At 39.1% G+C, this 12,001-nt stretch overlaps 2 protein-coding genes across 7 annotated transcripts in view; one reads left to right on the top strand and one right to left on the bottom strand.

The window, feature by feature from the left end:
* The window catches only part of DOCK7 (dedicator of cytokinesis 7), a 156,459-nt gene that overhangs the window by 66,818 nt on the left and 77,640 nt on the right, over positions 1–12,001 (top strand). The window lies entirely within an intron of this gene.
* On the bottom strand, positions 2,132–11,309 carry ANGPTL3 (angiopoietin like 3). The gene is made up of 7 exons (XM_090049300.1): positions 10,815–11,309; positions 9,590–9,700; positions 8,598–8,715; positions 7,716–7,829; positions 6,245–6,340; positions 4,145–4,417; positions 2,132–2,313 (listed from the first exon to the last, which is right to left on the bottom strand). Exons 1-7 carry the CDS (start codon positions 11,307–11,309, stop codon positions 2,132–2,134), a joined length of 1,389 nt encoding a protein of 462 aa, XP_089905426.1.

The raw sequence follows: 12,001 nt of genomic DNA, 5'->3' as shown, positions 1-12,001 counted from the left end.
TAGGACTTTTTTTTGGTTAAAACCTCCATGGTCTTGTATCAGTGGAAAGCAGGTAGCAGAAAAATACATTTCTTGCCTCTCAGATTTTTTTTTTTTTTTTTTTTTTTACAGTTTGGTTCATTTATACCATGCTATCCAGCTGGCCACATCCAGCCTCCAAGTAGTTAACCTGCCCTTGCTGGGCTCCCAGTCCAGGCATTGCTCCCTCCCCCCCCCCCCGCTGGTGTTGCTGGAGTCTCTGGACTCCTCCTCCCTCTTCCTGCTTCAGCTGCCTATTCCTGCCCTGGGGGATGGCCGGAGTGGGGAACGTGATGCAGCCCATGGGGCTGAAGGAGCTCACAGCTGAGAGGCTGGGTGGGGGTAGGGACTGAGGATCACTGTTGTAGTGGGAGTGTAGGGGGCCACGTTGTGTAGTCCAGTGCAGTGATCTCATGGTGCAGGGATCTTGGGGCAGTAGAGGAGGGGAGGCACATGGTGCTCAGCCTGGCCACTCAAGTTGGACAGCTCCCATTTTATAAACATGAAAAATCTTACTGTAAACTCTGTTTAAGGAGGTAGGGGCTGTTGCAGTACCTTATGCAATGGAAGTAAGGTAACATTTACCTTTTTAGTGTGGAAACCTTTCAGAAGGAAATGAAGAGGAGAAAAGAGGAAAAGTCTGAGAAATGTTCTGATAACTATTACTAATAGGTTTGTTGCTATAGGAGCACATGGGTCCGCAGTCAGATCTGAGCCCCATTTTTCCTATACTTTGTAGAACCACAAAGTCAACTTCTTGACTGACTTTGTGGTTGTAGCCAGCAAACAAACTCTGCCCAGTAAGAAATAGTCTCTTCATGCTGTATACCAGGTTTGTTTGGTTTTTTTTAATTTCCTTTTTTTTAAGGGGTTGCACAAACCGGTCAACATTATGGTACACCAGTACATTACATTACAGTGTCTCTTATTTCAGTTATAACACATTAATTCCCACAGTATCCAGTTGGTTTGCTGCATTATTTTTCTTGATTTAGCAATTACATTCAGACTTGTTTCCACCTTAACAAAATACATCTTAAAAAGTTGTTTTTTCTTGGTTACAAATGTTAAATTATATAAAATACGTACAGTACAGTTATCAGATGCAATATGTAAAAGTCAATATGACTCGATTTGCCTGTAAGCATGTAAGTAATCCCATTGACTTCCAGGATTAAGCAAATATGTAAATATTTGAGGACTGATGTCTGAAGGTCCTAAGCTTACAGTCTTTACCCTTGTGACTGTATGGACACTACTGTTGGCTTCAGTGGGATTGCTTGCATAGGCTCATGTTGCAGGATTTTTCTTCATTTGTTTTAAAGACAGTTTGTCTGCTTTAAACATAGCACATTGTCCTTCATTTAACTCCATAAATATAAAATAAAAATGGGCCTGATCCAAAACCCATTGAAACAGAGTGGGAAGCTCCCATGAATAGGGAGTATTTGCATCAGGCTTTAACGTTTGTTTTGCAAAGCAAAGAATAAATGATTAGTTTCACAGTCTGCATTTCCAGATGCATGTTTTCTTAGTTGCATGGGAACAGTGCTGTTTCCAGGATTTGTGCCAACATAGATAGGTGGAAGTTCAGGCTTAAATGTATAATACTGTAAAATGCAGAATTACCCGCCTTCCATTCATGTATAGAAATGTTCCAAAACTATAACTTGAGACTAATGTAGAGCTAATATACTTTATAAAGTAAAATCCATTTATCCTTCAAAATTAATGGTTAAATGTTTTCTATACCATTTTTCTAATCCATTATTTCTCTTGAAACATTTTGAGTGTTTTCCTCTATACTCCTCTATCCATATGTGAATGCTGTGACTCAGAAATCCTTCTCCCCATTCAGTACAGCCTAAGATCTCAACAGGTATTAAGTTCCTAGATATTAGCATTTGAAAATGGAGGCCAAGTCCTTCATTTTAATAATACTCACCAAATACACCATAAGACCATAGTAAACACCTGTTTTGTTTTGTTGAGTAGATGTAATATATATACGCCATATATTTTGGCATGCAGCGCTTATGCTTGTATCGAGGAAATTCATATTGTGTTTCATGTTCAGTGGGTATATCTGAATTAAACACATCAGAGTGAGAATTCAGTCAAAACTTTCTAAATCTGTAGGATGTATCATGAGTTTGGTTGACTTAAGTAAGTAGAATCTCCCTTTCTGAGGCTTCCAGTACAGTCCCTTTCTCCGTTCTAGTTTTCCCTTTGATCTCGGTTTGGTGTATTTTCCATTCAGGTTGGTTTCCCCGCATCCACTGTGCCACCAGCCACCTAAAAAGGATATTTTAATGTCCGTTAATCCAAATTTTACTTTTCCTTCCTGACGTGACGGGATTAGTTACTGACTAAACCCTGTTTTTAAGATGAGTTTTTTTCTAGGCCAGATCCATCTTTTGTTGAACCTGTAATTTTTTACAGATGCAGAATATGTTGCACTTAGAAATTCGGTGACCAAATAAAGACAACTAGGAAAACACTTAAGCTTTTTTTAGTTTCCTGCATCCTCATAAGGCTTAGGATCACTGGTGATTGGCAAGCTATCCTTATAAGGATACTCTATTTAGAAAGCACAGAACTCTGAAAATCATTTGCTTGTTTGTGCTAGGATCACCGAGCTGACTTTCCTTAGCAGCATTCCAAATGCTAGTAACGCTTTAAATCAGAATTAATTAAAAAAAACTAGTGCTGGTTTTATGTGCTAGGTCCTAGTGCAGGCTGTCCTGTTGGCTTCTGAACGGTCTGCTGCTGCTGGTTTTGTGTTTTTAAGTATGAATTGCCAAAAATCCAATTAGACTTCTACCCTGTTCAGATTCTATAGAAGAAAGCTTCCAAAAGCTTATATCTGTCCTGCTGCTTTTAACATGACTATCACTTATTTTGTAAATTTTACTAGAGGTCAAAATCAGGTTTTAAATGGAACTCAGCCTTAACTACTATGGCCTTTTGGTTAAGGTGAAAATAGAGTCCATTCTCTGTTGTATGCAAGGAGGGATGACTCAGAGAAAGCCAGACTGGATTGAGGGTAGTGATGCCTAATCTTCTGACCCTCCGGGCTACGTGAGTGTCATTGGCTTGATCCGCAAGCTGGATATTGCACAAGTACAGTGCATGGGGCCCACTTGCAGTTGTGATTCAGTGCTCCAGTCTGACCCTGCATATAGTCCAACTATGCACCAGCACGATTTAGTGAGCAGGGCGTCATTATCTGGCCCACAGGGCTCCCCATAGGTCTGGATATTCAGCAGCAAGGAAACAGCAATCCACACTGCCACCATCCCTCCACTGCCAAATTTCTTGACCCATGGGCAGCCCTGCAGGCCAGATGGCACAACTCATGCCAGAAGCTGCAAGGACCCATAGACTGAAGTCTAGAGCACTGGACTAGGCTCAGGCAACTCGGGTCAGATCCTGACTTGAGAGGCCAGTGGAACATACCCTTCCATTGATGCCGGTGGGTCAAGAACTCACCCCAAGTTCTATTTCTGTATCTACCACTTTATGATCTAGGCAGTTATTTAACTTCTCTAGCTGTAAAGTGAGGTAATAATGCTCAGGCATTCTGAGGTCTGTGGAGGAAAAGCACTTGATAAGTACTAGGAATGGTAATTTTACTTTCTTGGTTTGTAGAGGAGAAATTCTGTGATACAGTAGTACAGCTATGGGAGGGTGACCAGGGCTGCAGCCCTGGGCTTTTCCTTTGCTGGGGGTCACAAAAGCAGCCATTGACACAGCAGTAGCTGATTGTATCACCACAATTGTCAAGGCACAAACCGGTGTTGCCTTGGTCATCTGGTCACGCCGGTGCATAGTTTGGCTGGCACGTGGGCTCAGGCTGGCACACCAGATTGCACCGGCAGACAGGACCCACTTGCTGACTCTGCACAAGATCTGGCCCACGGATTGACTCTCTGCTACTTATCTGACCCACAGGGCTTGGGCATGGAGCTACATTGCTATGGTTCTGCTGTGATGCAGTCTTTTCAGTATCCTAATGTCTATGATTGCTAAGTCATGATAAGTAGCTCCCCGGTAATTCATGGAAGTTATGAGAACTCTGGGAGGAGGGTTTATTACATTAAATATCTGCTCAGAGTACTGATACCTGAATAGTTTTCTGGACAGGTAGAGTCTCTCTGTGTGTTATTACCATGATCCATTGTTGAGAACTTCATTTCTGTCTCTTCAGTCAGGGCATTGGGAATATTTCCTGAGATCTCAGAAAGGTAGAGGGCATAGTCAGTTTCTGGACTGCCCAAGGTGAATGTGTACTCAATGTAACGTTTATTAGCCTTCCAGTCTTCCAGCTCAATACGTAAAATGTTGTCAGCTTGTTTAGCGATGGAATACACCTTATTCAGTCCCAGCCAAAATTCCCCTGCAAAGGTATGTAGTATGAATAGTATTAGTATAGAGTTAAGTCAGGGCAAAATTATTTAAAAAGGTTTATTCATGGCTTTAATTAAATCAATAGTATGAGTCTTGGGAACTCTTGATCTTTTCTGAGGGTCTCCCTGAAACATTCTTTTTGTTTACATCTTTTTTAATTATACACTAGTGATCAATGAAAACTAGATACGTAAATGACATGTAACTTCTCTGAATTTTCCAAGCTCTTATGAAAGTCTGCAAGGAGAGTCAAGACATTTTTTAAAACGTACATAATGGAAACTGTGTGATAAGTGAAGCAAATGACATATATAAAACTTAATTGTAATGGAAATGTATTTTCTTGAAATGAGATTTTGCTGCCCCCATGTACAAAAGTTAATTTAACTTGATCATTTTTTCTTCAGCACACTTTTTAGCAGCTGGGTTTATTGGTTAGCATATAATTATATTCAGTCATCAGCATCCTATAGTACCCATTGTTGATGTCCAAGCCCAATAGACCCTGACAATAAATAAAAAGAGGCACACTGGCAAGATGGTACCAATTTTTCAAAAAATAAAAGACAAGCTGTTTGAGAAAGATAAAAGGGAGCAGAATAACCAGGAAAGAATTTATTTTGAGACATAGCACCCTACCATTTTATATTCGTCTTAAAAATCTGCATAGGCCAGAATCATATGTTGGTATCACTGTATAGTAGTGTGATACTTTGCACTTAATAAACTTTTTTTGTTCTACAAATCAAAGCACGCAACTCATATTTTAATATCAGTAGTGTTACCTTACAAATACAGATGTTCTCAATGGTTCTACAACCTTTTTGCTGACCACCTGAATGGAACTCATGGACCAGTGGTGGCCCATGGGCCCTAGTTTGAGAACCTCTGCTCTAGATGTCTCCAGTTCAGTGCTCTCTCTCTAAGGTATACATTCCTGCCATTGTTGGAGACTGGATACCAGACTATATAGTCTATATTGGTCTGATCCAGAAGGGCACTTATGTTCTTAATATTGGTTGCTTTTGAATCTGCCATTTGGGCCTTGCCATAGCAAACTCAAATCTTCCAAGAGCAGTTCCATGCTATTTTAAAGAAAATCTGCTGGATGGGTGGGCAGCTGACCAGTGCCTGATGTTAAAATCTGCTTTGGTAGTTGATGATTAACCTATAAGCATGGGCGTTTCTGAACCACCCACAAATGAGGTGATGTGACTGGCTGCCAATGACTGAGAAACAGCACTGTGTGAATAGAGGAAAAGCCTCTCATCTTATGCTGTCCTGAGGTTTGAACCCTGGATGTGGTAACTAGCTTACATGAAATTGTGGTGTGGAAGAAAGAAGTGCTGCTCTGTTGGTTGTTTCTTTTAGCGTGCATCTCGTCTCATCTCGCTTCTAGATTCAGAGGAATCCAGAAGTTTGGGTTGAGTGATTTTATAAAATGAAAATCTAAACAAATACAATAATGTTGAGAGCTGAAAGGACTCCTTTGGACCTTATTTCAGAAAATTGTCTAAGCACATACCTAAAGGTAACGCTGGAGAACTTTGTTGAATTAGGAGCCTTCTGCTTTCTGGAGTGCAGTGTCCAGTGTCTTACCTTAGGTAATTTTACTTGTTTTCCACTGCTGCCCTGTTAACCTGCTAGTTTCACCCAAGATTGCAGCCTCTACAAGGCTTCTATTGCTACACACATCAATGCTTGTGAACCCTCTAGTTTCACCCCAGAGTCCAACCTCTAAAAGCAGGTACTATCCTATAAAATATGAAGAAGTGTGTGGGGATCAGGGAGAAAGAAAAGAAAAGAGCATCTTTACCACGGAGATCTCCAAAACCATTTACGTAGCTCCCCCAGGTTTGGTTGAAATCTTGTGATCCATCAGATCTCCTTTGAATTACTGTCCATGGCCTGTCTGTGAATAGGAAGTGAACTGTCAGTCTGAAGATTATTTTACCTGTTTGCTTGAGCTCTCACAAGGGTAGAGCAGAAGACAACAAGGGAAACTAAAAATTTAAGAATAGTAGTCTAGAACCTAGATCACTCTATCTGGGTGATTCACAGAGGCTTGCCAAATGGAAGAGAAACTGCTCAGCTGTTTGCCATAGCTTTTATTTCAAAGGACACTGCTTCTTTCATTGCCCGCAGCTCATCAGCAGTCATGACAACTCTTTGCTGTGTCTGTGTATTGCTCTCTCTCTATATCTTTCTGTATCTACCTCCTCATTTATACTGGGGGGAGGGAGGAGTAAGAAACCCCGCCCTGCAAAGTAACTCAGTTCTACTGCAGCTGGATATTTAATAAATACTTTGCACTGTCAGTAAACCTCTTCTCTCCTGTTAGCTCTTGACCACTACACCAGCTTCTGGGTGGAACATATGGGACTTGTCCATGCTGCTTACAACTACTTTTTTTGAACCCAGGTCATGACACCTTGCTTAACCTGGTCACAACAAACATCATGTTGTCCCTGCAGGAACTTTTTTTTTTTTTTTTTTTACTATGCAACCCTGTGCCAACAGTGTCTTCTTGTCCAAACATATCACGTTGCCTCTGTGTGTTTTTTGTATCAGCATATTCCTAGAAATAGCTGGGCGTTGGTGGCATAGTGTCTGGTCAGAAAAACTGGAGGGATGTACACAGAGCAGCACCACTGGTGTGATAAAAAAACAGGATGACAAACAGGGAAGGAGGAGAGCAGGGCAAAATGGTGGTATAAGCACAGTCCAGGAGTCTAACACATACCACAAAGTAATAGCACTATGATTTTGAAGTTAAAAGACAGGCCTGCGCAGGTTGTTTGGAAGGATCTAACACGGGGAGTCATATAAAATGACTAACTCTGCACTCAGAAATAACCGTTTAAGGAACATGCATGACATTTTTTTTTTAAATGTTAACCCTTTTAACTAAGCAAAGATTCCTGGTATCAGCTGTTTTAATGTAGTAAAGATGCTTGATGTTTGTAATACAGTGAGTTTTTGGTATTGGCAAGCATTGTTTAGGGTGGCCATTTGACTCTTTGGATTAAAATCTGTTTCCTATCATTACTTTTTTAATGTATCTCTTACTCAGGCTAAAGAATAGACCTTTGCTGGCACAAAACAAATTGGATGCCATTTCTTTTAATTTTCTTTCATCTCTTAAAAGATGGGGAAGTGTTGGCAGCCTCATGATATCTGTCCACTGTCTGTGTGGTCTATAATATGTTTTTGCATGCTTTAGGATGGTACATGGTTCTACTTTATCAGTAAATAACTTAAAGGGAGAATTAGATTGCTGGCCTTACCCAATTTCATTTCACAGTAGACGCTGAAGGCTTCAGACCCATTGGGCTTAATAGTGTAGATGCCACTAGAGTGTTCTCCAGTGTTGTATATGGCAGTACAGTCTGTAGCAACACCTGAAAAAGCAACAAGAAATTATACATCCTTTTTTATAAGCAGGAATTTTGAAGGACAAAATCCAGGGGTATTTCTCTTTATCAAAATGTGTGAAGCAGAACAGAAGCTGGAGTAGATTTCTCAGCAGTGGCTTTCTTCTATAACAGTTGCATCTTTGAAATGGGCAAATTAATTTATTTGTGAGGGCTGAATATTAATCCAAATGAAATGTGGACAGCTGGTGTTTTCTCAGGTTGACAAGGTTTCTCTTTAGATAATCTTAGAAAATTAAGACTAGATTGTTGGTAGTTAGGATTTTTTCCCAACAAATTTTGAATCAGTTAATGATTGACTTAGTCTGAATTCCCATCACTAAAATTCAGAAATTCTAGTCTGCTTTAAAAGCCTAATCAGAGTACTATAAGTGGCATGTGTAAAATGAATTTGATGCTTAGTCCATTTCCTCATGGACAAGTATTGCAGACATCATCACCATTGGCAAAAAAGCACGGAGTGGTAGTTATAACAAAGCATAACCCAAGAAGAGACTACATTAACTGCTTAAGATTTAACTTTTTATCCTCCAGATGTTGTCATTGTGATGTGGAAGAATTTGCATTGTTGCACTTTTTCATATGATTAAATGGATGAGTCAGTCTCCAAATGCCAAAATCCAGCCTGTTTCATAAAACATGATATGGAAAATAACAATCTTCACCGTGGACCTGCAGATTACTGCAAACATAATAGATCATGTACTCATATAAAAAGTCGTTGTATGATCTTACCATGAAATTCTTGTTTTGTAGCCATTGAATTAGGTGAAGGAGTGGGGATGGTCTGTGGTTTTGTTTGCTTCCAAGAAAATGCATTTTCTGTGTTTTCTTGAAAGTCTGTGTTGTTTAGCTGAAACAAAGCATATTAATATATTATTAATCTCCCAAGAATTGGAAGTAACATGTACATATATATTTCATTTAGCAGTCCAAGATTATAGCATTAATTTTTATTATGAATTTAGTCTCTTAAAATAATCATTTGGAAAATGTGAAAAAACACATGAAAAAGTCTTTAAAATATTCTACAGATTTCCTGTATGCTATACTATTGATATGCCTCTTTGAAACACATCTTTGATCAGTGAAACACTTCCATTGAGATAAGTGATGTAGTTTGTAGTTTACCTGTCCATGTGAGATATATGTTAACGAGTAGATTGTTTGAACTGACATAGCTTAGAAACTAGTACCAACAACTAAATAGTTTAAGGAACTGTGGAACTGGCATGCCTTTTCCTCACTCCTGTTCTGCGGAGTGTAATTAAACATGTTCTTGTCAGTTTCAAAATCTAGTCAATTATACCCACTGCTGCATTAAGCAAGATTAAGTGTTTTAATGTGGGAGTATGGGGCACTCTTGATGTGAGTATAGCAGAAGAAGAGGAAAGGATAAAACAGAAGTTAAAAATGGAAGTAAAGGGAGGGGAAGAGAGTTGGTCTAAGATGAAGAAGAATAGTGCTATAGACAATAGGAGAATTAGAGAGGAAAGTGGCTACTGCAGTGAATGTTCCCCTTGTGCTTACAGTTAGCTCATGGTACAGAGCCCCGTCACAGCCTATCAGTGGCCTGTCCCCCAACTCCGTACAGCAGCAGCACCGCTGGTCCACAGCCACAGAAATCCTACCAGCTACATTTTGACCAAGGGAGCTATTTTTTTCCATAAAATATCAGAAATAAATTCTGCAAAGGGGAAGTTAATTCAGAAAACCAGTTACAGTACCTTATCTTCCAGCTCTGTCGTTTCACCATGCTGCTTATTGAGTTGTACATGTTGGTCTTGTACAATTTTGAGAAGTTGTCTAATGTGGTTGTCTTGCCGCTCTACAAAACTCTGTGGAGAAAGCAAGGAAGAACAAAACTGAATAAAAAACATAGACTATATGGTTAGGAAGGTTAGAATAATGCCCTTAGCATCATGTCCTTCAACCCACTACTTCACTGGTGTCAATTTCTAAAGGCAAAACCATTTAATAACAGTCATTGTTTGCCTGAATATTGCCTTTCTTGCTCTGTTTTTGTAGGGCAGAATGCTTTCTCTTCTGAAATGAACATGTTTTGGATCAAATTCTTGAGTCCTTATTTGAGAAAACAAATAATCAGTTTCAGAGGCCTTCATTTGACCTCTTTATTACTAACTGTAGCTTTGCTGTTTGGGTGACTAAAATTTTTGTGTGGATTCTGACTGAACACATTCCAGCACGCTAGCAGAAGGCAGGATACTTCATTGGCCATGGCACTGACCTAGGATTCTGGAGGTCTGAATTTAACTTCCTTCTCTGCCATGGTCTTCCTATGTGACCGCAGGCCAATACCACTCTGTCCTTCAGTTCCCCATCTGTTACAGGTGGGTAATAGCACTTCCTTCTCACAGGGATGGTGTGAGAATAAATCCATAGACAGTTGCAAAACACACTTAGATTTGGTGGGAACATGGGCCTTATAAGTAGAGTTGTTACATAGATATTCCTCTTTAGGGATGTTTTTAACTCTGGGCAATATTGAACCTTGCAGAATTCTTGTACACCACCGTTTTTCAAGCAGCTGATAACCTGCTATACTGCAGTTTTCTTAATAGTATTAATTTTCAGATTTCAAAGGATTTTAGCATTCTTAACAGCATACTGTATTTTGAAATTGTTTAAGAAAACCCATAAAACAAGCATTTAGGGCCATATCATGTAATCAGTTTCCAGACATATTTCCTTACGGATTTTAAGTGGGAGTAGGGTTGCTTTAAAACTGATGGCAAGTCATGGCCCATGTTAAGACACTTAAATTGATTCCTGTAAGATTATTGTTCTGATTTCGTCTTTTCTCAGAAAAAATACCACTTTGACTACAAAAACTATGTAAAGAAAGCATGGTTTTGGATTGCATAAATTACTTAAAATAGCATTCCTGTTTACTCTGGATTTCTGCCACATGAGTTTCTCAAGTTTACTTACTTTGAGTGAAGTAATTTCTTTTGATTCTTGAATTACAGGCTGTCCATGGACTAATTTAGCTACTTTCTTTTCCAGTCCACCTACTTTCTCTTGAAGCTGGATTTTTTCTTGCATGAAGTTTTCAATCCTTGAAATCAGCTCAAGTGATATATTCCTTATCTCTTCATTGTTAACTTTTAATATGGAGGTTGTTTTTCTGAGCTCTTCTTCTTCTTCTTTGATTTCATTTGTTTGCAGTGTCAGTTCATAAAATGACTTATCAAAAATATTAAGTTTTCGAAAGATGTCATTGATTTGCCCCTTGGTCTTCTGGACAAAGTCTTTAAGACCATGTCCAAGCTGGAGGAGTCCATTGGCTAAAATTCGTACATCATCTAACAAGGCAAATTTTGATTTTGGCTCGGGAGGTATAGAATCAAAGGCAGAATAATCTTTCTCAGATCTGGCAGAAATAGCAAATGAGGCAATGAAAACAAAGACTTGAGCTATTTTCATGTTGTATCTTTTTGGTATTCTAAGTTTGTTTCAGAACAGAGAGATCTTCCCTAGTAATAGTTTGTTATATGGTTCTTCCAGGTTAAAGAATTTATATATACTCCTGTTCACTTCTGAAGAGATAACACTGAGTTGATCATTAAATCATGTATGATTGAACTACTGTACCCCTCTCCTGTCCAGGTTGATATCTGGGAAGATAAAACTGTGCAACTAGCATGTTGCTCATTAAACTAGCAGTTAGATTTCCAATATGCCAGCTATTTTGTTGCAAGATTATTCAATTATTGCTTATTCCATTGACAGAATAACTAGTTTGGTGGATGAGGGGAATTCAGTGAACATAATATACTTGGCTTTTAATTCAGTCGCATATGACATTCTCATAAATAAATTAGAAAAATGAGGGCCAGATAGAATTACTAGAAGGTGAACGCATAATTGACTGAAGAACTGGAAGCAGAAAGTAACTATAAATGGCTCAGTATTGGAATAGCAGAAGGTTACAAGTAGGGCACTACGAGGGGCTGTTCTGGGTCTGATGCTATTTAACATTTTTTATTAATATCTTGGATGACAGACTTGAAAGCATCCTGATCAGTTCACAGATGAGTTAAAACTGGGAGGGATTGCAAACATTTTGGATGTGAGTATTACAATTAAAAAGGATTTTGATAGATTGGAGAATTGGC

This window comes from Crocodylus siamensis, chromosome 5 (genome assembly GCF_052110815.1).
Source record: "Crocodylus siamensis isolate JL-2025a chromosome 5, ASM5211081v1, whole genome shotgun sequence".
NCBI lineage: Eukaryota > Metazoa > Chordata > Crocodylia > Crocodylidae > Crocodylus > Crocodylus siamensis.
Note: the sequence above shows the minus strand (reverse complement) of the source record. Positions and strands in the feature narration are given on the sequence as shown.